This window comes from Oculina patagonica, chromosome 2 (assembly GCF_052425735.1).
Source record: "Oculina patagonica isolate OP01 chromosome 2, crgOcupat, whole genome shotgun sequence".
NCBI lineage: Eukaryota > Metazoa > Cnidaria > Anthozoa > Scleractinia > Oculinidae > Oculina > Oculina patagonica.
Genome location: NC_135759.1, coordinates 30,690,752 through 30,717,097, shown reverse-complemented (window position 1 = coordinate 30,717,097; position 26,346 = coordinate 30,690,752). Strand labels below are relative to the sequence as shown.

The 26,346-nt window shown below is 37.9% G+C and overlaps 3 protein-coding genes across 4 annotated transcripts; 2 read left to right on the top strand and 1 right to left on the bottom strand.

The window, feature by feature from the left end:
• Positions 1-4: 4 nt before the first annotated feature.
• On the top strand, positions 5-5,149 carry LOC144644112 (uncharacterized). Its single transcript, XM_078503526.1, has 2 exons — positions 5-1,101; positions 2,567-5,149. The coding sequence occupies exons 1-2, from the start codon at positions 144-146 to the stop codon at positions 2,818-2,820; spliced, it is 1,212 nt and encodes a 403-aa protein (XP_078359652.1). The 5' UTR covers positions 5-143; the 3' UTR covers positions 2,821-5,149.
• Positions 2,820-20,932, bottom strand: LOC144644109 (uncharacterized). The gene is made up of 14 exons (XM_078503523.1): positions 20,636-20,932; positions 17,762-19,135; positions 17,179-17,270; positions 16,384-16,451; positions 14,698-14,871; positions 14,048-14,262; positions 12,840-12,973; positions 12,280-12,402; positions 11,546-11,630; positions 10,075-10,215; positions 9,204-9,333; positions 7,906-8,858; positions 6,552-6,787; positions 2,820-6,175 (listed from the first exon to the last, which is right to left on the bottom strand). The coding sequence occupies exons 1-14, from the start codon at positions 20,907-20,909 to the stop codon at positions 5,954-5,956; spliced, it is 4,221 nt and encodes a 1,406-aa protein (XP_078359649.1). The 5' UTR covers positions 20,910-20,932; the 3' UTR covers positions 2,820-5,953.
• A 288-nt stretch (positions 20,933-21,220) lies between these two features.
• On the top strand, positions 21,221-26,116 carry LOC144644088 (ADP-ribose glycohydrolase OARD1-like). Of its 2 annotated transcripts, XM_078503504.1 has the most exons (5): positions 21,221-21,271; positions 22,236-22,314; positions 22,570-22,750; positions 23,422-23,480; positions 24,827-26,116. In XM_078503504.1, exons 1-5 carry the CDS (start codon positions 21,252-21,254, stop codon positions 25,040-25,042), a joined length of 555 nt encoding a protein of 184 aa, XP_078359630.1. In that variant the 5' UTR covers positions 21,221-21,251; the 3' UTR covers positions 25,043-26,116. The 2 variants fall into 2 exon arrangements, with proteins under 2 accessions (XP_078359630.1, XP_078359629.1); XM_078503503.1 differs by lacking the exon at positions 21,221-21,271 and having other exon boundaries at positions 22,072-22,314.
• Positions 26,117-26,346: the final 230 nt, after the last annotated feature.

Sequence of the window (26,346 nt, the reverse complement as noted above, 5' to 3'; positions counted from 1 at the left end):
TAAAGATACTGACGAACACTGGCCGGGTTTCCCTGGGAACGAAACTTGTACCCAGGATCAACGCGGAAATAAAAATGGCGGATTTTTGTTGTTGTTTGTAAAAGCGCGCGAATCCGATTGCTGCTGAGAGAAATCGAACAGAAATGTCTTATACGTCTGGTGTACCAGGATGGAAGAAACTAGTTACTCAACGAAAGAGTGGTAAAACGAAAGGAAGACTTGATGTTTGTATAATCAGTCCAGGTGGCAGAAAATTTCGCTCACTGGTTGAACTTCAGAGATATCTTTTATGTTCAGCTGAGGAAACAGGCCGTCTTTCGATAGATAATTTTGATTTCCAAGTACCAAGTTCTTTAGCAGAACCACACGAAAGTTCCGTTCATCTTTCAAGTGAGTGTTACGAGACTGAAGGAATCATTAAACAGGAAAAAACATCGCAAGAAGTCAAGAGCAAAGAGAACTTCACTAAACCGACACTGAAGCCACAAGAGACATCTCCTTATTTTTCAAAAAAGAAGAAAAGGTTAAATGCATCCGTCACGGGTTTTACCAACAGCCCATCTATGGGACAGCAGGACACCTTAAAACGACGACGAAGCGAATCCCTCTCTGCAGATCTTTCCAGGAAGTCTTGCAAACCTCGTAATAAAAGATCCAGATTGTCTAAAGAAACCGGGAAGGAAAAGGAAGGGAGAAAACCCATCAAAATAAAAATGACGCGAAAACAAACAACCGCTACCTCCAATAAACTCTCCACCCAACGGAGATCAAGAAAATCTAAAACATCAAAACTATCAAAGACGCTTGACAATGGCAAGCTACTAGGAGTACGTGGAAATGTTTCCACTGGTGTGTCGAGTAATTACTTCAAACCAAGCGTGCCATCGTACAAGTCCAAATTTGTGCCCAACTGGATCCCACCCAAATCGCCATTTAATTTGATCCAGGAAAGCCTTTTTCACGACCCATGGAAATTACTGATCGCTACAATATTTCTTAACAGGACCTCAGGAGGAAAAGCTATCCCAATCATGTGGGATTTTTTAAAGAGATATCCAAATCCTGAAATTACACAAATGGCCGACTGGAAACAAATTGCGGGTAGGTTTACGGCCTGATTACATGGCGAATTTCAGCCCGGGTTGAACACTTTTAAAACTGAATAATTATCGTGGCCGCCATGCGCATCCGCATGGCTCACTTTCAGCCCGGGGTGAAATTGAAAACGTGATTACACGAGGTTTTTCAGCCCGTTTGCCCGGGCAGAGATTTCCAGCCAAGTTTCAAAAACCAGGCTGGAAATTTCAGCCCGGGCTGTAATTCGGCCCGGGATGAAACTATCTTCATGTAATCGCTTTGTCCTGGAAGCCAAGCTAAAATCTCAGCCGGGAAAACCGGGCTGAAATTTATGCCTGGGCTGATATTTGCCATGTAATCAGGCCCTTAGACAAAGTATTAAATTGAGATTTGGGGGTTTTCTCCTGGTATGCCATGTGGCCTTATGGGTATTGAACTGGTCATTGTGCTGTGTTATGGGCCTATCAATGGTTTGCCCCAGGATGAGAATGGGGGTGGGGGCGCGCAACCCACAGGAATTTAAATTAGCGTAGTTCTACCTGGGTAGGGATTTGCCTCTCAGTGAAAAATTTTACTCAGTACCCATCTTGGAAAGTGGAGAGGACCTGGCCAAGGGTGGGAATTTAACTCTCAATGAACCCAAGGGTGGGCAAATTTACATTTGAAAACCCGAAAATGTCAAATTCCCCTGGGGTTGCCCACTCCGCCCCCCCCCCACCCTGGGGCAAACCTTTTATAGGTGCATTAAAGCTTCTTTTTTGGCAAGACACTTCGCTTCTGGTGCCTTTCTTCAACCAAGAGTATAAATGGCTATGGCAAACTGTTAGGAAAACCTGACAGTGTTTGAGTGGGGGGGGGGAGGTTACCTGTGATGGAATACCATCCCATCCAGGGGAGGTAGCACTTTGTGCTACAGAAACGAGTTGAGCACCAGCAGTGAGAAACTGATAGAGCGTTTTCACACACGTGACCAGCGGCCATATTGGTTTACTTCCTGGCTTGGTACACCAACATGGCCACTGTTCCTTTGTTTTGAAACATTAACATGGCTGCCGTGACAACATATGAAAATGCTCTATTTAGTTCCTCCAATTCATTGGATTGGAACAGACTTTTCTTTGTAACTCCATGCAAGCTGGTCTGTTTGTACAATTCAGCCTAGAGTGCTGAAACTTTGCAGCCACTCAGTACTGGAACTGCTATAATTTATGAAGTCCCACAACCATCCCACCCTTTCTCTCTATTAACCCCCCCCCCCAAAAAAAAAAAAAAAAAAAAAATGCAAGAACAACCTATTTCACTGGCCAGAGGCAGAAAGAAGGGAGGTACCCTTCATTTTTCCAATGTGTGTCTGCTTGTCTTTAGAAGACAATTAAAACAAATGGCACAAGACACGATACTCTGATTATGATCCTTTTGTGTATAAATGTGCCCCTGCCTTCTTTATAGCATACTCCCTTTACTATCAACATTTACTTTTCTTTCTCAGAGCTTCTCCAACCTCTGGGCCTTCATGAGAAAAGAGCCAAAATCATCATCAGATTCTCAGAGGAATTTTTAAGAAAAGACTGGACTTACCCAAAAGAATTGTATGGCATTGGAAAATATGGAGATGACTCCTATCGCATTTTTTGTCTTGGTGACTGGAAGAATGTAACACCTAATGATCACAAACTGAACTTCTATCACCGATGGCTTTTGGAGCAAGAAGAGCAAGGATTTTTAACAAAAAAAGACCAATAGAATCTGAAATTATTTAGCAATTTTATTAAGACATTTATTTAAATGTCTAAAAATACAAGCCTCAAAGTGATTTAGCATAATTATAATGAGAAACAAATCTAAGCAGTGATGAGGTACATGTGTCTCTACATGAACACCATTTATTTTCAATAAATCTACAAAAACTCTAAAACAAAATACCTTATTACATGAAATTTTTCGCGACAGGTTTATTTCACGAATTTCGCGATTCCAAAAAAATCGCGAAATTAAAGTGACGCAAACAAAAAGTGTCGCGAACATTTAGACGCGAAAATTAGATGACTCACATTACGTCAATAATCACGAAAGAATAAGTTAAGTACAACTGAAGGAAGGAATTTTCAATGTAAATGGATGTTGTGGTCAATTGACTCAAGAACAATAATTCACATGTACCGTAAGCGTAAACTGTTTGTAGTGGACATTGTGAGAACTGCTGTTGCCCTTGCGTTTTTGTTACTTTGAATTTATTGTTCTTTTGTTAAAGTCATTTATTTATTTAATTCAAGGGCATGTTAAATAGTATTGCCAAGGAAATATAAATTGTGTCTTACCGTAAAAACTCGCAGATAAGCCGCACCTTTTTTCCAAAAATTTTCGCTCGAAAGCGGGGGTGCGGCTTATCTGCGGGAACATTCGGAAAAGGTGCCGTAAATTTTCGTGAACTGATGCTAATTTATGGAAAATTATGTAAATTAATATAACATAAAACTTCAAGAGAGTACAGATCATTGCTTTTGCAAGTTTGACAGCTTCTATACTGTTTGCAGTGTTTTCTGTTTCAATGTTCATTGAGTTTACATTCGATGAAGAAGTCTTCCTAAATACTCAACTTTGGACAGCTTTTTGGAGTTTTGACTCGACTTTGGATTTTCTTAATTTACTTTCAAAAAACTTTTTTTCCAACATTTGAGTTGTTAAACTCAGGGTGCGGCTTATCTGTGGGTGCGGCTTATCCGCGGGTGTTTACGGTAATCAAAAATGGAAATTAATTAAAAGTGATTCAAAATACAAAATTTTCGCAAAATTGTGAAATTTAAGTGTCGCGAAATATGCGCATCTCAAAATCGCGAAATTAATGTGAAACGAAAATTTCATGTAAGAAGGTACCAGTTCAATTTAAAAAAAAAGCAGTCTACAGGTTTCTAGGTCTCTAACTAAAAAAAACAAGTGTCATCCTTTCAATGAGTGGTGTGCTAACAAAAGAGCAAGTTAATTTTAAAAGTACATAATGGTTCAGATTGGTACATATATTTGCTCAAGGTCTTCCAAACTAATTCACCTGGCCCTTTAAAGCTGAAAGTCAAATGACCTCCCTTGCTTTACACTGATAAGTACAGCTGTAATCTATTGCTTCTAGCTTCTAGCCCTCTCGATTTACTAAGAAGTGTAAGATGTTATAAAAACTTGAACAAAAAGGTGCTGACGGGTACAAAATTGATGGTTACATATTAAAGGGACTGTGTCACGGTTGAGTAAATTTTATTTTCATTAAGTTTTGCCGAAAACTCGCTATGGACCTTCTTTTTTGAAAAGAAATATCAAATTACTTCTCTGGATCTAAATGACAAAACCATAGCTTCATAGTAACCAAATTTATTCCGTGCACGTTATAATTATTATTTTAAAGTTACAAGCTAACAAGATTAACTTTGAAACTCTTCCACCCAACAATATTTCAAAAACTCATCACAATCCGTTTCAATCTTCGTCACTTTCGGCTATCTGTACCTTCTTGTCTATTTGCTGTGTTATTGTAATGTTCCTTCACTGTTTTGAGAAGTTATTTTTCTATTTCGCCGAATTTGATGCTCCTTTCCCATGCCTAAATTTGGCTGAAATCCGTGACAGAGTCCCTTTACAGCAAGGCGCCCAAATGTGTGACCACTTTTAATTTATTCACATTCTTTTGTGCAGATTTAATCCAATCAGAAGTCAACTGCAAGCTATCCACGGCTTTTGATTGGATTAAATCTGCACGAAAGAATGTGAATAAATTAAAAGTGGTCACACATTTGGGCGCCTTGCTGTAAGAGCAGGTTAAGTCACATGACTTTGATCGCAAAGGGCCTATCCATTTTGCATCACATCATGAACACACAAATTCAACTAATTGATGATAATAATAATAATAATAATAGCTTTATTTAAGTGTCAATGAAAAAAGCAGTGGAAACCACTAATTGGGGAAACATAACTAAAGTATTAATTAAAAATAACTACCTATAAATTAATTACAATCTAAAATTATTCATTATAACGTATTTACAAAATTGATGCTTACATATTAAAGGGACTGTGTCACGGCTGAGTAAAGTTTATTTTTATTACGTTTTGCCGAAAACTCGCTATGGAACTTACTTTTTTTATGGCTGGGTAATTCCCTAAGTGCATTTTCATGTTTTCAAGCCAGCCAGTGTGAGACTAGAGACTGAATATAAAATTGACACACATTCAATATATAAATCCAATGCTTCTTGAAAACTGGCAAGGAGTCAGCAGTGCTCTACATCATACAACAGTGTGACCTTGCCTCATGACCACCCCGTTAATTTGACCATATTGTTATTTGGCCTGAAAAAGCTTTGTCATTTCTTGTTTTAAAAATCCTTTAATATCTCCACCCCTTTTACATGACTACATTTTTACAATTATTTCAATAATTTGTGGAATCTAACTTTTTTTTTTCAAAAAGAAATCACCAGAAGCTCAAGTTTCAGCCCAAATATAACAATATTCTACCTAGTTGCTGTAATGAATTTTTAATCACTGTGAGTTGTTTTAACTTCACTTGTGAAACTATAGAATGCCTTGTTTCCTTGTGTATGTGGAAAGTAACAGCATTGACCTTCAAACTTGAATTAAAGTTGGCTAAAATTCTGTAAGATGTGAATTATTTGAAAGACCATTCGCCAAGTTCTACCATTCAAATGAAAGTTGTTAGCTATACTGATTAACTTCTGTTAGTAGGGGTTCTTAGTTTTGTACTTTGTTTAAAATTCATCATAGGCAATAAAAAAAATCTTTAAAAGTTCAATCTAAATACAAAGTTAGGTAACCAAAAGCTTCATTCAAAAATTTATCCCAAGGAGTATTTTGAGGTTCTTAACCTTTAATTTAAAGCCTTGGTGAAACAACAATCAATGCTTTCGTCCACAACACAGATTGTCAAACAACCTGTATACAGAGATACTTCTGTAAGGATCATTGCAATTGAGTTTGCAACAGGAGTGTCCCTCAGGTCGCTGAGGCTTGGGTGTTCCTCACAACATTCTCTGACATCTTCTGCAGTGCATGATTTTTTGCTGGTGTCCATCTCAAAGGTATTCAGGTCCTGTAAATTAAAATCATGTATTACCATAAATTTTAGTCATATGCTGTTATAAATTGCTTACTAAATATGTATAACTTTGCACTTAAATTCTGTAAACTGAAGTGGTTAAAACTGCAGGGAAATCACAAGGCTGCATGGCCTATTGAAGTGGAATTTTTTAAAAAAAGATTATAGCTATAAGGAGTTGCTGTTGGGTTTACTGGACATATTTGGTTGGTTAAACAAGGATTTTTTTGCTCATTGGGAGAACTTACATATCTGAGGTTGTTATAGCAGCAAACTCTCCAATAGAGAAATTTTACAAAATGTATGAAGAGCCCCTGGAAAAGTTCTTAGAAGAACACTGACACTTATGCTTAGTACTAAAGTAACAAACCTGCTGATTTCTTGTCAACTGCAGTGAAGTCAGAAGAGTTACGACCTGATCCTTGTAATTCTGAATCTGAACAACTACTGGACCATGAACAATACCAGAACAAGGCCGCAACTGACACCTGACATCATACCCTTGTCTGAGGAATTCTTGGAGGTCAACATATGACTGTGCATCAATTTCCTGGTCGTCACAAAGAATCTGAAGGTGCTTAGGCTGAGCACAATTTGGTAGGTGTCCTAAAAATTATATTAAAAAAGATATAATTATGCAACTGGTGACTAACAGTTGTAAATTATGTCAGCCCTGCTGTGCTTGCATGCTAACATGTATTTCTGAGCAATTTTTCAAGAACCTGGCGCCCACCACCCAAAACACCCTGGGCTACTACAACTCCCTTGCCCTCCCCCAGAAGTTGTCACGTCACGAGCCCAGCTGCCAGCTGCCAGCTGCCAGCCCGGCAGGGTTCCTTCTATACAGGGAACCCTCGACCGGTGTCATTCAAAATATTCACAGACTACAAAAGGCATTCAAAATTCACACAAACATGCTAAAAGGGGCCAGAACCTAGCTAGCCCCCCCCCCCCCCCAAAGTTAAGGTTGCTGAGGTGGCCAGGTTTCTGCAAATTCGCTGAGATTTATTCCCGGGGGGGGGGGGGGGGACTCGCATATGAAAGTGACGGGGATGCTTGTCGTCTCGCTTAGGGGTGTAAATTTCGGACTTTTGGTCTCGCTAAGGGTGTTCCGGGAAAAACGCCAAAAACGCCAATATTTTTAGCCATAATGGTCTCGTTTAGGGTTACACACCAAGAAATATACAAATATAAACTCCATTCTTAGTTTTTTGGTATCTTTTAGGGGTCAACAAAAGCTTGAGCCACAGCCAGATTGGTCTCTTTTAGGGGTTCTTTTCAAAATTTCCGACGAGCATCCCCGTCCGTTTCATATGGGAGTCCCCCCCCCCCCCGGGGATTTATTATATAAATTTGTGATTGAAATCAAACTTGACAGTTTTTATGAATGTGCAGCTTTGTGTGTTATTAAATAATTCCACAAAACTATTTGAAACTGAAACCTTAAAAAAGTACAGTGGGATCTTGCATGCTTTTTCAAATCTTCAAGGGAAATGAATTGGTTAGAGATTGGAAGTTTGAGAAATTGGGGGTAGTATTGTATTGTTTGACTGAGTGACGCAAATCCAAGGAATTATGTATTTTGGTTAGAGTAATCGGGAAGTTTGAGAAAACGCAGGTTCGAGAAATCGGGATTTCATTAGTAAATGGTGGGTAAATGGGGAGCACAAAGCCTGGGGAGGAAGCAGCCCTTTCATCATTTAAAATGTCTTAATTAAAATTACCTCCAACTTTGGAAAACACCAGCTTCTGAAATTCCAAAAGGGAGAATGGAAACCTATCAATGGTGATTTTTTCATTGACCCCAGACGAAATTGATTTGAACATTATTTCATCACGCAAGATTTCTTCACTATAAAAGGCCAGTATTGTCTCCTTGGAATGCACAGTTCGAATGCGTGGATTTTGATGCCGTCCACCAGCTTTTGAAGCAGCTTTCTCCACGTGCTTGGAGATGAAATCTTCTAAGTTGGCAGCAGAGATGTAACCCAGAGATTTGGCTTTAGCTTTGAATCTATCACAAGAGGAACAGTTTGAGAAGCGGCACTCGTGTGCACCACGCAACCCGCAAATTATGTACTGTGTTAAAAAACTGTTGCCTTTGGTCTTTGCATAAGATTCTTGCTGACTCAAGGAACTGGACCACTGGCGTACTGTGAACGTTACCAGCGGAGCTTTGTTGAGTACATTGCCATCCAAAGTATCAAAATCAGTCTCAGGAAATTCTTCTGTGACATTTGAAATTGGCTCCTTACGTGGAAGCACAGAGTGTTCACCACCACCAGTCTTCTGAAGATTGTTGTACAGTGATTCCATCGGATGCTGTTGGGATTCCAATACTACTGGATGTGGAGACTTGTGAACCAGAAAACATTCATCATCAATATATTCAGAAGCGATCTTTCCATCTGCATAACAGCAATCCAAAATAATCAAGAATTCACTGACATTAAGATGTTTGAGAAGATCTTTCAGCTCTGCCTCTGTAAGAAGATCATTCTCTGATGAACATAACAAGTTACCACTCTGATCACTGTGGCCAGAGAAATAAAAGTACAAAAACACATCTTTCTTTCCTTGCAGCGTTCTTTGTAGCTCCTGAAGTGCTTGTCTGACCTGAGCTGCCTGTGACTCGCCATGTGATGACAAGGGTGTAATACTAAATAAATGATCATTCCTAGGATAGAAAAATAAAATACATGAGCTGCTTAAAAAAAGTGTCTAACATGATGAAGCATGCACTGAATAAACTAGCTCAAAGGCAAGTGTTAGTTTCTAGTGACAACGATTTCCAGTTTATAAATCACTGCAGAATTAAATCATGAGCCTCGACCAGACTATGACAATTGTCTTTCAAAATACAATAAACTTTGTACTGTAAACCCTTGACAGCTAGCAAGCACTGCATAAAACTTTCTTATTGTACAACTGGATTTGCATAATTAGAAAAATGAGAAAATATAATCGTATTACATATACAGGACTAAGACATAAAAAGGTCTTTAATGTAAATTAGGCTTACCTGACTCCAACAATTCTACTGTCTGTCAAAACACTTTTGAAGCCAAGCAAATCTCTTTCAAACACTGCAGCAGCCTTTGGTGAGTAGGGGTCATTGCCACATACCAGAACGGCATATGTGTTAGACCCTCCTGCAAGAAGCATAATACAGATTCTTTCAATTGTTAATTTAAGCATCATACACACACACAGCACAAAGTAAACTACAAGTTGGACAATTGAAACCATTCATAGCCCTAAGGCCCTAAACTGTGGACAGAGCAATACAATGATAATAATCTAAGGCTGAGACTCAATGTTAGGCGTGGTGGATGGTCTTAAAAAAAAATCAAAGATCTTGCAAATTTATATTCTACATGTAGTTGTTAAGTAGTAGTACTTCAATCGTTCTAGCGTTTTACACACTAATTAGTGACACTAATTAAAAACTAAGATAAAAATTAAAATTATGTGAAAATTGTAACCCTTATTCTAAATAAAACTCTAGTTAAAAAGTCTTTCACAGGTATCCAAGTCTTGTTTTTGTTTTTTTGTTTGTTTCTTTGTGTACATGTAAATGGCATCTTTTCAGCAATTAATACATTGATATTAGCCCACAAACATGAATGCAAAATTACATCCACATGACTGTATATTCTCAAGGCTTTCCTTTTTGGGGAGGGATTAATTGCTAGGGGTCAAATGGTAAATGTGAGACTTTGCAAGACGGTGAGACTGATATCTTTTATGCAAGCTTCTGACTTATTTTTGGACTTACAAATGTACGTTCCCAGAGTACTCAGGGTCATTTTGTGTTTCAATTTCAATATTGGTGTTGATACTATGTTTATCAAAGCAAAAACTGTTGTTTACCAGACGAGTAATATATTTACCTATAGGAGGTTCAGCTGGTCCATGAGACGGACACTCCAGAGGGTTACGCCGGGCTTGGGTTAAACATGTCACACAGAAATAATTGCATTCCTGAGTAATGTCACGACCACAGACAGAGGACCTTACCCCCAAGTGCTTTGCTAAAACACATAAAAAAAATTATCAAAAACAATTAGCAGAAATCCATCTATTTAATTTAGAGCTAATTTTAAATGGGTGTTGTAAAACCAAAACCAAAGAATCACTCTGCCCAATCACAAAGGACACAGACAATCCAGTGAACCAATAGCTGTTAAATTACAGTCTCGAGAGCCACGATAATAAATTCTTTTGTTTAGAATGTATGCAAATGAAGTGAAAAAATGCAGAATGGCCCTTAATTAAGCCTTGTTTGTATGTCACACTGCTGAGAACTGTAATATTACAGCTATTAAAATAAACCAATCACTAAGTGTAGGACTTAGTGCAAAACTAAAGCAAATTAATGTGAATTACTTTTGATACTCAAGTGAAATCGCTCTGTAAAGTAGGAGAAAAGGAGGAAACTGAGGGAACCAAAATAAGGAGGGGCAACACTTGCAGAAAAGGGGAAGAAAAGAGCTGGGTAGATATCAAGGAACAATTTCTGTACAAATGTAAAGTATATGAGAATTCATATATACCCAGTATATGAACTGGGGATGAGATGTAAAGTAAAGAAACGATCCTTGCAGGGAATTAGCAATTAAAGAAATTGCAAAGAAAAAGGCCAGAAAAAATTCTGCCTTTAATGGGCACAAGGTCAATGCCCGATTCCCTCTATGGTACGCGTCTGCAGGGAATCACGAAAGTTGTATTCATCGTTGCTAAGTCTTGCGCATGGTTTGATGAATACAACTTCCATGATTCCCTGCATGTGCGTGCCATAGAGGGAATTAGGCATTATGAGTTTGTACAGCAGCTACCAATAGAGACGGATGGCCATGGGATGTGGAGGCCAAAAAAGCTAGATGAGATGAGGTCTATTTTTTTCATAGGAAAAACTCGCAAAAATAATTGTCTTGTCTTATTTGGGAAGCAAAATGGTGGCCTAATGGCAAGTGTGTTGTACCTGGGATCAAGAGGTCCAGATTCTAGCCCAGGATGGGATGACTGTGTTATTACTCCAACCCACAGTGCCTGACTTGCCAAGGACCGGAGGGTCGAGTATAAACAAGTGCAAGCTAATTGTTAGCTAACCTGACAAAAATGCTGGGTTAACATGACAATTGTGTGGGGTTCCAGGAAATATCCATATTACCCACACAAAGAAAGCTCTTTGAAAATGCTGAAGGGGGGCAGGGAGCAGTTTGAAGAGCCAAGGTTTTCAAAGGAAAGTATGAAGCTTAACTGTAATTTGATAAGGCTAAAACTTCAATCCTTGGGAGGGCTATGAATATTCTCTGGATTAACACAATGGGACTCAGTAACGGCTTATTGTGAATCACTGACCTGGATCATTAAGTAGACAAGACACACAGCGACTTCCTTCTTTTGGTTTTGAAGCTTTACTGACTCCTTTACTCTCTAATATTTCCTTAGCAAAGCAAGATAGTATTTGTGTTAGACATGTCTGAACATATTACACCTGCTTTCAGTGTTACGTGCATAGTGCATGTGGCTTTCTATTGACATCCATTTTTTGATGTGCTGAACAAACAAGCAGATCGAAATCTGCCAATCATAGCCCATTAGCATGACCTTCTGAACTCGTGGGCTCATTTGCATGAAACCAACACCGGTATGCATCAGATCTGAATGGCTCATTTCAAACAGCACGTCAAAAGATGCAGGGCTGTGCTCTAAGGGTACTCGGGTACCTCAGGGGACTAATTTTTGTCTTTAGGCAATCAGATAATCTTATTTCTTTCATATAAGTTTTATGCTGGGCACCCTGGATCTCATAGTTTGGAACTTTTGTGTTCCTTGTAATTATTCTTAGAGTACAGCCTTAAAGATGATGTTGAAAGATGGATGTAGAAAATAGCTGTTGTGGTTTAATTTTATATTAGGTTTAAAATTTTTCAAGCCAGTTTGATTTTGATTTTTCATTGTCTCATATTCATTATCATAATCTAAGACAAAGGGAAATAAAAATCAAACTGGTTTGAAAAATTTTAAACCAAATATAAAATTAAACCACAACATAGCTAACTTAATACAATATATCTAACTTTGTTCATTACCTCTAACCTCTGACAAACATCTGACAGGTTAGCTCTCTCATCTGGTTGTTTGAGGCAATCTATGGCAATGGCAGCAAATTCTTTGGTGTATCTCTCGTCATTTCCACTATCAGGCCAAACACCCTGAATAATGATTTTAAAAAACAAACAATCTCAATACTATAAAATACATGTATGACCAATAGAAATAGGAGGTGCGTTGGCCTTATGGTTAGTGCACTGGACTCTGGATCGAGCGGTCCGGGTTTGTGGCCTGGCCAGGGTCATTGTGCTGTGTTCTTGGGCAAGACACTTTACCCTCATAGGGCCTCTCTCCACCCAGGTGTATATGGGTACTGGCGACATAATGCTGCATCCCATTCAGGGGGGAGTAGAAATATTCCTAGCCGCTTTACGCTATAGAAACCGGGATAAGCTCTGGCAAGTATGGGCCACTTGGCTTGAGGCTTCCCTTTTTCATGATCAATAGAAAACTGTTACTTCACAAATGTCATGTCTTATACCAAGCATTCAAATTCATGATTCACAAACCTCATGCAGTCTCCAAAGACACTTCTCACCTTTTGTGCCTTTTCCATTAACCTTTCTGGGTCTGATAACACTCCTTCTTTATTCAAAATGCGACACAAAGGCACATCCTTGTTGGGTGGCCTTCTTTCAACAGCTTTCCTTTGTGTAAGAAGTTGCAACAGCACTAAAAAGGTACATGCATTGCTAAAGTTAATGACAGTGCGACCACTTTGAATGGGCCACTTGGAACAAAATTAACCAATCAAAAAGTTCATTGAGAACAAAGCAAATTGGCAACCTTTTAAAGAATGAACCAATTGTGTTGAAGAATGCGAACAATTTAGTTCTACCACAAAATTTGAAATCCAGGACAGTTGTGTAGAGATGCAGACCTCTTGGGAAACTTGGTCAGTTGTTGTCTGGTTAGTTTCAATTCTAAATTTTGAGCAATTCTCCACAGTTTCTGTCTGGCAGTAATAAAACAAGTTTCCAGGCTTTTTTATTAAAATTTAATAATTATGATAACTTGTCCAAAAGAATTGGATCTGTAGAGTGTATACAGTATTAGAAGAGTCAATAGTGTACTGTTCCACAGAAAGCTCTGTTGTAAATAAGCAAACCCCTACTGAGGGTACCCCTCCTAGTAGGAGTTTTGCACGCATGCGCAGTAAGACTTGCTGTTCAAGACCACAAGGTTGCAAGACGTCGGCCATGTTGAAAAGTGTACATGTTTTTCTCCTCAGAAATTAAAATGTTGTATGTTCTTAAGACTGAGCTATTTTGCTGACCTTCAAACCTGGGACATACGGAACATATCTGGTAGCAGAGCATGGAGATATTTCGTGGAGACTCAGTTGGTTTTAAATTTTGTTGTACTATTGTTTGGATGTATCAACGTCACGTGACTGGTCTTACTTAAAGACTCAAGTCTCAAAGCCTTTAGTCGCATAATCACCATCACAAGTTCTTTTTTACAAGGAACTCTGAGTAACATTCTCAAAATGGTTTATAACATTACATGCTACTAAGGAATTTAGGTGCACTGTGACTTGACAATACCATTCTCAAAACCTTAGTCTGTACTGCATCATTGGTCCCAAATCAACACCTTGCGTATTACACAACAACAGACTGTGATTTAGAAAAAATAATTGCCTACAGAAAGCATGCACTAATTCTTGCTTTTCAATTGAATGTTCGGTCTATAAAAAAAGCAAAGATTTTCTATTTCTTACATAATAACCTAGTGGTGTCATACCTACTCCAAAAGAAAAAATATCATTGACAGGCTTAAAATGTCTGCCCTGAAGGTATTCATCCATGTACCCCTCTGTTCCACGAATCTGGGAAATAGAGGCATAAGAGAATTCTATAGGCAACTCCTGTGCCAGTCCAGGGTCTCCAAGACGAGCATTGAAGTCTTCATCTAGGAATATATTTCCTGGCTTTACATCCATATGTACAATTTCCTGTCTACAAGATAAATATTGAAAGAGCCATTGTCAATCTTGGCTAAAAATCAATTTAAATCTAAAATTTCAAGCAAATTAAGGAGTCCAGTCCCTGCATGGAAACAAAATTACAAACAAGTCCCTGTAGATTTGTAAACAGTAAAACATCATTGGAAACCAAGGAAGATGTTTGACAATAACATGGCCATGGGACCAACATCATATTTCAAACTGGTTGATTTTGTACTTTCCTTGTTCCAGAATTTAATACCATAATCCTTATACAAAGAAAAATACAAACCAAACTAGTTTGAAATTTTTTTGACCTGAAATTTTTTTTGAACTACAACTACATAAACATGGCACTGTTGACACGCAGTACTTGGCTAAAGCTTAAAAAAAAGATTAATTAAAATAATTTATTTGGTAAGGAAATAGTGGTCAGTGGATAACAAACCTGACATTTCTCTCATTTGTGACTTCTGTATGTAAATACAGCAGTGCCCTAGCAGTGTGAAGAGCTATCCTTACTCTATACTCCCAAGGTAGCTTTTCATGTCCATTTGAAGCCCTGCGTAAGGCCTTATGTAAATCATTGTGCATTTTAGGATACATCAGACAGTGTGCTTTCCTGTAAGGAGGAAATACATATTAATTATTTTACCACTGAACCTAAAACAAAACATTAACCCTCGGACGTACAAGGGGGGGGGGGGGGGGGGGTGGATGCCACCCCCCCATAAGGTTTTTTCCAAATTTTGAAAAGAGGATTAAATCTACAATGCTGAAACTTTCAGTAGCTGTTCATTCATCCTTTACGGAAATTTTGATATGTCAACCATGTGTCCACAATATTTGATGTTGCCATGGCAACGTCATAAATACAGGCAGGTCTTGCCAAAAATCGTCATTTTTAACATTTTTCTTTATTTTTTTCCAGTTTTTTTAAACAGAAGTGCAAGATTTGTTTATTTTTACATTCCATAAGCATTCTGGCTTGATTTTGCATCAATTTCCGTTATTTTGTGACTTTCTAAGAAAATGTTGAAATCCAAGATGGCGGATCCAAGATGGCGGCTCAAATGACGTCACGTGACGTCATATGACGTCACAGCCAATTAAAATTATGTCATCTTGTAGAGTAAGCTAAGGGCTTTCTTATCAGTGTAAAATAATCTCGCTACGCCTTAAAATAACGAAAACTCCGGGGAGGGGTTCCATCCACCCCCCCCCCCTTGTACGATGGTGGGGGTGTGAGTTTGCTTGTACGTCCGAGGGTTAACAAGCATCTAGATAAATAACTAAATAAATATATATCCAATATCACAAAATTTGTTTGTAGTGAATTGCTTACAAGTCACTTAAAGGTATCACAGTAATTCTTATACGTTTTGGTGTTAGCTATCTAATGATAGGATTATATATGAGGCGTGCACTCAGTGATCAACAAAAAAGCCTTTGAACAACAAAGATAAGCCCAATCCATTCTAAAAGGTGTTGACCAATAAATGGTCAAAGAAGACACTGTGGAATTTGAAGACGTCTGCCAGACATTTTCTTTAAGACCACTACTGCCATATCCGTCCGAGTGAAATTAGGAAATAATTTCACGCGCATTTTGTCAAAATTCTAATAATTTCCCGAGCCTTTAGGCGAGGGAAATTATAAGAATTTTGACAAAATGCAAGTGAAATTATTTCCCTAATTTCACAAGTATAACATTTGATTTCATATTAATATCATAGGTGACAAATTACGCTTGAAATCTTAGGTTTTTGACTGGTATACTGCATCGCGAACTCAGAGCGTGAAAAGTTGAAAGCATACATTTTGCTTAAGTTCGCAAGTTTTTTAGTCTTTGAAGAAAACCTTTGTTCGACTCCTTCTGCTGTTGACAAAAAGTTTCAAATATAGCTGGCTAAGATGAAATTCAAGCGAAAATATACAAAGGTTTAAGCTTTAAAACATCTTTTATCCCGGACGCCATCTTGCCGCTAACTACGTTGCCATGGCAATTTTATAATTTCACATGTGAAATTACAAATTAACGTTAAAATTTCGCGCCAAAATTAAGGAGTAATTTGTCACCTATGATATTAAAAATGTAATTTTTAACGCACTACACTGGCTCACAGACACTTACCCTTCCTCCTCACAAAATGCATAAAGAGGCATCAAATGTGGATGTTTTATGTAACCAACCCGTTTCTCCTACAAACAATAACCAAAGCTAAAAAGTTATTAAAATAAGTTTTAATCAAATTTAATAGATCATATGATAATAAAATTATTATCATTGATCTATTAAATTTACAAGGAATAAGAAATATGATAACTGTTATTACTATTATTGTTTAAAACATTTATAAATGTTTTCATGTCGTCATCATCATCAAATAAGAAAAAAGGGCTCAAAGTTCATACAGTGGAACCCCGATATAACGATCTTCGATATAACGATATTCTCGATATAACGATGAATATGTTATGTCCCGGCAAAAGTAAAATGTATGGGACGGAACCCCGATATAACGATTCCTCGATATAACGATATAATTTTACTGCCCCCTTGGCATATCGTTATATCGAGGTTTCACTGTATAAATATATGTTGTGGTTCAATTTTACATTTGGTTTAAACTTTTTTAAACCAGTTTGATTTTGATTTTTCATTGTCTTATATTCATTATCATAATCTGAAACAAAGGGAAATAAAAACCAAACTGGTTAGAAAAATTTTAAACCGAAGAAAAAATTAAACCACAACATATACATACAACATAATAAAAGTAATTTTTGTGTGCAAAAAGTCCAAAACTTACACTTGGTCTACAAATAAATTAAGTTATTAATCCTGCAGGACACAGATGACATCCTGTATCTGATTTTAAAAAACCTTAGCATACAAGTTACAACAAAAAATTGCTTTTAGGTTTACCCTCTTTAATTGTGCTGCACTGTAGGCTTGTCCAAGATGAGAGCTGTACTCTTCTTTGACGACAACACTCTGACCATGAAATTTCTGAATTCCTTAAAAACAAGGAGTACAACAATCCCATGTAGTTAGTAAAAACACATACATTTTAATAAAAAGCTATTGATGCCAGACATGTATAAGAAGTTTTGGACAGAGGACGAAAATAATAATACATTGGCATGAGTATATAATGGAAAAACATAACATGAACAAAATTAATAGATGACCTTGGGCTGACAGGTGCCTTGCATGTACATGTACATGTAGGTTGGTAAAGTGGAGACAGCTTGGAGGTATCCATGACAACCAAGCAGGCAGCTCCCAACAAACAACTGCATTTAATTAACAGACACCAGCTCCATGTTGTCTATGCTGTAGTTCCATTTTACCCTTAGTACAATTTTGTATTTTCAAGGTTTGTTTCATTAATTTTATATATTCATTATCCTTTAGTGCCATGCACCAGAACAAAGGAAAATACCAAATTGTATCAAGAGTAAAATTGAACTACATGATTGTATTTTTATTTGACCACTGTTAGTACCTTCATATACAAATCCAAAGCCTCCTTTTCCTAGGCTTTTTCCTCCACTATTGAAGTATCTTGAAATGCATTTATAGCTCATCTCTACAGGACATTTGTAGTGCAAGTGTTGGGCATCTTCGACATCAAAATCATTTGACATCAATCTTTCTACTGGAAATTTTTCTGCACAAGGCTGAGAAATTCTTTGATGTGGATCAGGGCTTGTGTTTGCAGTGAAACCTCCATCTGTCCATGACCTGCTACGACCTGATGCTTCATCTTGGGTTTCTTTTTCTTGATTACCTGAAAAATTATCCTGGCCTGAGTTTCCAGATGTTTCTCGATTGGTTTCCATTGCAGCTGTGCTGAAGCTGTTTGATGAAAATTGTGAAAGATCTGATGAGCTTTCTGGCTTAATCTTATCCTGTCCAGGTACATCTTCGCCTGTGTTTGTGATGCTGTAGCCGCTTGGTGAAGATTGCAGAGGATCTGGCAAGTTTACTAACTTGACCTTGTCATCTTTCCATTGTGTGTTCATCATACTGGAGCCACTGGGTGAAGATTGCAGAGGATCTGGCAAATTTACTAGCTTAACCTTATCATTTTCCCACTGTGCATTCATCTTGGAGCCACTTGGTGAAGATTGAAGTGGATCTGGCAAGTTTACTAGCTTAATCTTATCATCATCCCATTGTGTGTTCATCATACTGGAGTTGCTCGATGAGGTCTGTAGTGGATCTGGTAAGTGCACTAGATTAACTTCATCATCTTCCCATTTTGTGTCTTCCTCTTTTTTGTTGACACTGGGAGACTGCTCTTGTTGACCAAATGGGACACTGTGTTGAGATTGGTAATTCCAGGCAGAATTCTGTTCAGTTGAAGTTTTAAACTGTTCTTCTGAATTAGAAGTAGAACCTGCAGGGTGGACAAGTGCCGTCAGATTTACTGTAGGAACTAAAGATTGTTGAACTGGATAACTTGGTTGAGCACCTGTTGTTGGATATCCAGAATGCTGATATGCATGTGGTGACCATACCTCTGAACTTGGCTGGCCTAAAGGTTTGTCTATTGGCACGTTTGACACAGATGCCAGTGCGTTTTCTCTGTAAGTTGCAGTGATTGGTAAAATTTCCGAAGCCCATGTAAAGCCAGCATTACCACGTAAAGAAGGCTGGCCTGTTTGATGTACATGTGGCGGTAAGTTATCTGTAACTTGTTGAGATGCTGCTAAACTCTGCAAAGAAGTCCCTTGTGGCTGCCAAACTGAGGATCCTGGTTGAATTGATGGTACTTCATGTTGATTATCAGGAATAACATTGTAGCTATTCAAGTTATTGGTAGGTTGCAAAGGTCCCTGGGCTCTGTTGTCATTAACAACATTATTTACTATACCTGTTGGAAAATCCAAAACAAATAACATAAGTTTCAGATATTCAAAGTTATACACATAATAAAACATAACAAGACATAACAGACATATTTAAAGACATGCCGGAAACAATTTCTAATCTAAGGTTGAGACTGACATTCTTTATTTTGGTTTAAGAAACAGTACATAATAACTAAAGGTAATTTTGATTTTTGCATCTACCTCCAGTTTACACTGTATTTAGACCACTTAATATAATTTGGTTTAAGAAATTGAACAAAGTTTTCAATTACGGTAAATGCAGATTCGGATTTGAACGAAAACAATGGCAAATTGCTAAATTTGGACAAAAAAATAGCACAGATCAGTGTACCCCTATTTACCCCCCTAATCTGAAAATGGGACATGATGTGGACAACCAGACAGCACACCACCACTAAAAATTCAAAGGAGTAACTGCTGCCCCCTCCCCACATTCCCGGCTATAAGCCTACATGCATGTATTGTATCCCATTTACATGGAAAGAGGATGATTCTAGCCCTAGGATCATCCTCCTTCCATGTAAAATAGGATGATCCTAGTGCTAGAATCATCCAAGCGCAATGTGTTTTCAGCTTTCAGTTTACATGCCAAATGCTGCATTTGACCCTAGTGCTAGGATCATCCTGGCACTAGGATCATCCATCATCTCAGATAGGATGATCCTAGTCCTAGAGCCAAATACAACCCTTCACATGTATGTAAACTGAAAGGTGAAAACATATCACGCTCAGATGATCCTGATGATTATCATTTTTCTAGATTCTAATCCTGGGGGTAATTATAAGTGTAGGTGGGTTAAAGCCTTTTTACATTTTAATATTTTTACTTATAAGATATTGTAATCTAGCTATTTGTAAATTTTAAATTATTTTTATTTTTTACTTATACTAGTTTCCATTGTTTTTATAATGCATTTTATTTATTGCCATAGGCTTTTCACATGAGCCTCTGGCTCAGATAGTGAGGACAACCTCATCCCGTGCCATGACATTAATAAATTGATTGATTGATCGATCGATCGATTGATTGATCAATCGATCGATCGTAGTACAAGGATGATCCCAGCACTAGGATCATTCTATTTTACATGGAAGGAGGATGATCCTAGATAGATAGAAACTTTATTAAGAATGTCAGGATCATCCTAGGATCATCCTCTTTCCAGGTAAATGGGGCCCTTAAGATTTCTGATACATACATACATTAATTATAATGCATGCAACTACTATCACACAAACAGCAATCATGAAAAGAACGAATCAGTCAGAAAATTGTATGCACAATTAATGTATGGGGCTGTAGGGAAATATTGCTGCGTTATCTTCAGGTTGAAACAGATCTAACCTGAGAACCAATTTAACCTACAACATCCCTACAACATACACACTCGATCGATCATGATACTCATGGCATGCATGCCAGCTAGTGATAGTGCCTTCCTGTACCGTTTCAACTGTTAAAACACAAAAATGTAACTAACCTTTCTTCGACTGCTGATATATTTCAACTTTAGACTCTAAATCCAATCTGGAGATACTTTTAAACAGTTGTTTCAACAAGTCGAGCTGCTTGTCTTCGCCTTCGCTCACTTCGCCAATCGCCACAAATAGTTCCTTAGCATTCGTGATTTTTTCCAATCTTGCTTTCGTTAAAATTTCAGTGCAAAGGAACTTTAAATCTGCAAGTTCCTCACTTCCTAAGTCTTCGGAAATTTTGTGAAGAAAAAGGCGAAAATTAGAAATTTGTGCAGCCATCAGGGATGTGCAAAGTTACAGGAAGTAACTCGAGCTGATTGTATAGTGTGGCCACGTGACGTCTAGCGTGCCCAGCCTTTCCCTCCCCCCTGGGAGATACTTAGAATATTCTCCAAGAGTTTTCTTGGGGTTTGTAAATTTCCTAAAAGATTATTATTTTGATTTTAAGGTTTCTTTCCCGAACATTTATTGACAGAATTGAAAATGTGAACTCATAGGGCTCATAGATCCATAGATCTTCGCACCGCTCCCCCCCCCCCCCCCCACCCTACCCCACTTCTTATTGGACTAGGCTGCCTCTCATTCATGACCAAATCAACTTCCCGCTTCGGGATCTGTAATATGGACAAGTACGTCGTAAGGTAAGCTAAAGTTTAAGTTGGAGTAATTTTGTATAGCTCTTGTTTGTCTTACTGATCTTACTATGATTTGTTATAAAAGTTGTTAGTAAAACTCGAAAAACACTTGCTTGATAAAAATGTCCTTGATGGCCATCACATCGCTTGACCTGCTTGATCTAGCTGCCACATTTTTGACATCCCATATTTTAATAGTCGATATAAGCAGTCGCTAAGCCACTTAATAAGAAGAAGACTTAAATGTTAACTGACAAATTCAACTAGGGTATTGAACTGACGGTATTTTACAGACAGTTCCATTTACAATTTATGGGTAATGGGTATGGACACATAATGCACCTATCAATGGTTTTTCCCAGGATGGGGGGGGGGGGGCAACCCCAGGGGAATTTGAAATTTTTTGGAATCCAGAGTTGAATTCCCCACCCCTGGGCACCTAGTGAATGTCAAATTTCACATATCTCCTCTTAAATTTCTAACCCAGCAGACCATTTTAGATGTCAGAATCCTTACCCTGGGAGAACTTACGATGTCAAATTCCCATGGGTTGCCTGGGGCAAACCATTGATAGGTGCATAATACGTACAATAAATAAGCTCATCATTCATTTATTCATTAATTCATTCATTCATTCAGTCAGTCAGTCAGTCAGTCAGTCAGTCAGTCATTTGTTCAATCCTTCATTGCCCCTTTTCCTACCTCCCCTCATTTCATTCATCCATCTGTCCATTCCTTCATCCATTTTTCATCGTAGCTTAAAAGATTTCTTATTTAAAGTTGAATACTTTTTTCTTCTACATTTGTTTTCTTTCTTAAGCTTATTTGCTGTTTAATAAAAAATACCAGCCTGTTTATCCACGCCAAAATTTCGGGTTAGGTTTATGTTATGTTGTTCCTCCCTACATTCTTTCCCACTTTCCTTCTTTCCTGAGTTTGAGTCCCACCCAGTTGTATCTTGTTTCAACAGAAAGCACAAGCTGGCATCCAGTGATGACACGCTTGTCACTGAAGGAAAATCCAAGGAAAAGAAAAGGAACAAACACCAGGTACTGTGTGTTTTGTTGTTTTAATTTTGTTTGCTATAGCTGCTATTTCGATGCTAGTGCAGCACCTCTTAATAAACTAGACAAATATTAGTAGCTGTTCTCAAAATAAGATACTGAAAATAAAATGAGTGAGACTTCCTCATCCGGCAGCATGGGAAGGTGCTAATACTTCTAGTTAGGAAAACTATTTTCAATATCATTTCAAAAGTAAATTATTGATTGTGAAATGAATGCATTTATATCTTCTCCTTGTAGCATGCTCAGTCAGATGATTCCAAGGCATCACATAAACTGTGTGAAGTGCGAGGTGACTTGTTTTCATGTCCGGACAGTGAATCTCTTGCTCACTGCATTAGTGCTGATGCCAGGATGGGTAAAGGAATAGCTGTGCTCTTTAAAAACAAATTTGGTGGAGTAGACAACATCAAATCTCAAGGTAACACACAGCAGGCTGGAAAAACCTGTGTGAATTTTGACATCCAGGGGCGGGTATACAGTAAAACCCAGCATATAAGAACCTGGATTTTTTAATTTGCCCTAAACAGGTTCTTATGTAAATGGTACTTAAGCAAATTTAGACTACCAAGGTCATTAAAATAGGTTTTTATATTTTCATTTGAATTTCGTTTAAATATACTATATTTAATATTTTGTGATTCTCACAGAGTTGGATTGGAACAAACCTTAACTGTTTCACACCCCCCCCCCCCCCACCTTACCTCAATATATTTTCTAAGCAGATTGCAAGTAAAACAATTCACCTAAGCCTTTTTGCTACAAATATATAAATCTCAACATTTCATCTTCGCTACCCTGACCTCACCATAATTTATGATACCCAAACAGACAGTTGTTACCATAGTTATTCGGTTATAAGGCGCACGGTTTTTTCGAGAAAAATCTGTTTTTCTGTGGGAAGTTCATGCCAAAATTGGGGTGCGTCTTATAGCCGAGTATTTTCGCCCAACAAAATCTTATGACCGCCATTTTACTGGAACTTACAGTTAAAACAAGAGAAATGAAAACACTAAATGTTGGTTATTATGATACCCAAACAGACAGTTGTTACTGGTACTTTATAAGCTAATTTTTATTTTTATCACTCAGGGCAGAAACCAGGAGGTGTAGCAATTCTGAAAAGAGGGAATAGACATGTTTACTACTTGGTAAGCTCAATTACATTTTTCGTTAAAATAATAAATTCAGACAGTCACTTCTTTAACAGGTTTTTGCAAGCTTGTTGTAACATACTGCAAAACACTTCATTAAAAAAAATACCTGTCCCAAAGTGCAACATCAACATTTCTGCCCAATAAATAATTATATAAAAGGCAGGAGATAATATAAAGGGAAGGTTTTATTTCCAGGCTGCAGAGAACATTGTTCAAAGATTGGATACATTGTCAAGCAGTGAAATGTTGATAGATTTTAACCTTCAACTTAGCCCTTCACTAGATTGGGGACAGAGCAGGGATGGTCCAGTGATGAGAGTATCTTCCTCCCAACAAATGGCAAGGGTTCGAATTTCAGACCTGGCATCATACAAGTTGAGCTTGTTGCTGGTTCTTGCCCTTGCCCCACAGATTTTTCTTGAGGTTCTCTGGTTTTCTTCCCTCCACATAAAACAACACTTCTAAATTCCAATTCGATCCACACTCCGAGGGCCAGATGTTTGATAGTTGTAGGACTGTTATTAGCCTGTGAACGCAGACAAATTTCCGACTGTCGTTTCTCTCAGCCGAAAAATACAGACAGCTGGAAATACGTCTGTGTTCGCAGGCTAGACTGTTATGTGCTACCCTCACTTAAAAAGTGGATTTGATTAGGCAATTATGCAACTTTTTATTGACCAGCTGCTAAAAATCCCGGGGGGGGGGGGGTACTCCATATAATGGCCTATACGGGGAGACTCCGCCCGAAAGGGGTACCATTTTTAGGCTTCAGGTATATAAAAGGGTAGGGATTTCACAAGTTTAAGTATATGAAAGGGTATGTAAATCCGTCATTTAGGTTTTTAAAAGGGCCTTGAATTAAAATACTTCGAACAGACGCAATTAATGGCTGTATTATTCTAATTTATAAAGGGCAACATGAAAATGACAAGAAAACGTCCTGTTCTAAGTCTATGCCATATCTTTTAGGTATATAAAAGGGGTACCTTTTTTCAGTAAAAGGTATACGAAAGGGGTACAATTTCTGTGAAAATGGTATATAAAAGGGTAAGGGGTAAGAGCTTGGGGCGGAGCCTCCCCGTATAAAACTTTTTTGAGTGCCCCCCCCCCCCCCGGGCTAAAAATGCTTTTTGAATTGATCAGTAAAGTGACCTCTGCAATGGGTTTGCAAATCTTTTAATAGTTTCAACTATTATGGCAAAGGGTCTATAAATTTTGTATTCTCTATGCACTCTGCCTCAGAAATGTTAATCTTTTACTCTCTCTCTTACTCCTGTACACACCTGCGTGCTGTTAGGCTATCTTATAACTCATGGCTTTCATTCTTTTTGTCATTCAAGGTCACCAAGGAAAAATACTTTAATAAACCAACCTACAAGACTTTGCAGTCATCCCTGGTGGCCATGAGAGATCACTGTATTAGTCAAGGTGTGGCAAGCGTATCAATGCCAAGGATTGGTTGTGGCTTAGATGGACTGCAATGGCCTGAAGTCAGAAAAATCTTAGGCCATGTGTTTCAAGATACAAACATTAATGTGACTGTATATACACTGTAGCATATAGCAAGTCGCTAGCTAGAAGTAAAGTATATATAATTATGTAGTATATGTTTATTCAGAGAGTGCGATTGATGTGTACATATTACTGTAAATGTTGTTGTTTCTTTGTTCAGGGCCCAACTGTTCAAAGGGTGGATAACGCTATCCACTGGATAAATCACTATCCAGTTGATGACTGTCATACAAAATTTATCTACTTCGCTAGTGATTTATCTGGTGGATAGCATTATCCACCCTTTGAACATGATTCTTGGGGCCAGGATTTTATGTGTACTCATTTGGAGTTTGTCTCAGATAGCCTGTGAACAGCCAGCCCATCCCCTAAAAAAATTAAGGGGAAAGGGGCAGCTGTACATAGGCTATTATAGTCTTAGAGAAAAAGAAAATATGAAAAAATTGTTTATAGTTCCAAAAAAACATGTAGTCCAGTACAAGTGTATCACTGTAATATTCAGTCATTTTGTGTTCAATAAATAAATATAAATAAATACAATTTAATATCAACCTTGTTATACAAGGGTCACATAACAGTCTTAAAACTGAAAAACCTGTGGTCCTGGGATTCCCGATCGAATTGGAATTTAGAATAAAATATTTCAGACAGCACATTACCCTAGTATTCCCTTTCCTAATTAATTACTGATGTAACAAATTTTACTCCAAACACTCACAGGAACATCATCTCATCCAATTCTCATTTCTTCATATTAAAATTTTTGCCAAAATCAATTAGAGGCAATTTTCAGTGCTTTCCTTGTATTCTGGTTTCTTTTGTTTGGCCTAGCTCGTCAACATCATATCATTCTGAAAAACAGAGCTGCCATTTTTCACACGACTACATGTATACATGAGCAGGACATTATCTGCAGCAAAATCACTGTCAAATGGTAACACACATGAGCAGACCATTATTTGTGGGCAGTTATTTGCAAATCAAGAGGTGGCCAGCTCTCAGCCAATGTGTTTTTCCAGAAAATATCCATACCCCTCCCACAGAAGGTTTTTTGGTTTGAATCCCCCTCACCCCTCTGGAAATTCCAGTTAATCCCCATACTTTCTTATAATTTATATATATATATATATATATATATATATATATATATATATTTTTTTTTTTTTTTTTCTTTTGAGACCCCCTCCCCCCCCCCCCCCCCAACTGGCTGGTATTTCCAATGACCTTTCATGGGGTGGGTATGGATATTATCTGGAACAGAACAATGAAAAGGGCAGAAAAATAAATTGAATGATAACAAAAATTGTCAGTTGGGGTGCACCCTAACTTTAAAGGCTCTGGTGGGTCT

Coding starts and splice junctions, on each gene's coding strand:
- LOC144644109 (XM_078503523.1), bottom strand. CDS start 20,909: ATGGCTGCACAAATTTCTAATTTTCGCCTTTTTCTTCACAAAATTTCC. Junction 12,403..12,839: donor TAATGGAAAAGGCACAAAAG/GTGAGAAGTGTC, acceptor ATCATTATTCAG/GGTGTTTGGCCTGATAGTGG. Junction 10,216..11,545: donor TTGTCTACTTAATGATCCAG/GTCAGTGATTCA, acceptor TATGTGTTTTAG/CAAAGCACTTGGGGGTAAGG.
- LOC144644088 (XM_078503503.1), top strand. CDS start 22,150: ATGTTATGTTGTTCCTCCCTACATTCTTTCCCACTTTCCTTCTTTCCT. Junction 22,751..23,421: donor AGACAACATCAAATCTCAAG/GTAACACACAGC, acceptor TTTATCACTCAG/GGCAGAAACCAGGAGGTGTA. Junction 23,481..24,826: donor ATAGACATGTTTACTACTTG/GTAAGCTCAATT, acceptor TTGTCATTCAAG/GTCACCAAGGAAAAATACTT.
- LOC144644112 (XM_078503526.1), top strand. CDS start 144: ATGTCTTATACGTCTGGTGTACCAGGATGGAAGAAACTAGTTACTCAA. Junction 1,102..2,566: donor CGACTGGAAACAAATTGCGG/GTAGGTTTACGG, acceptor TTTCTTTCTCAG/AGCTTCTCCAACCTCTGGGC.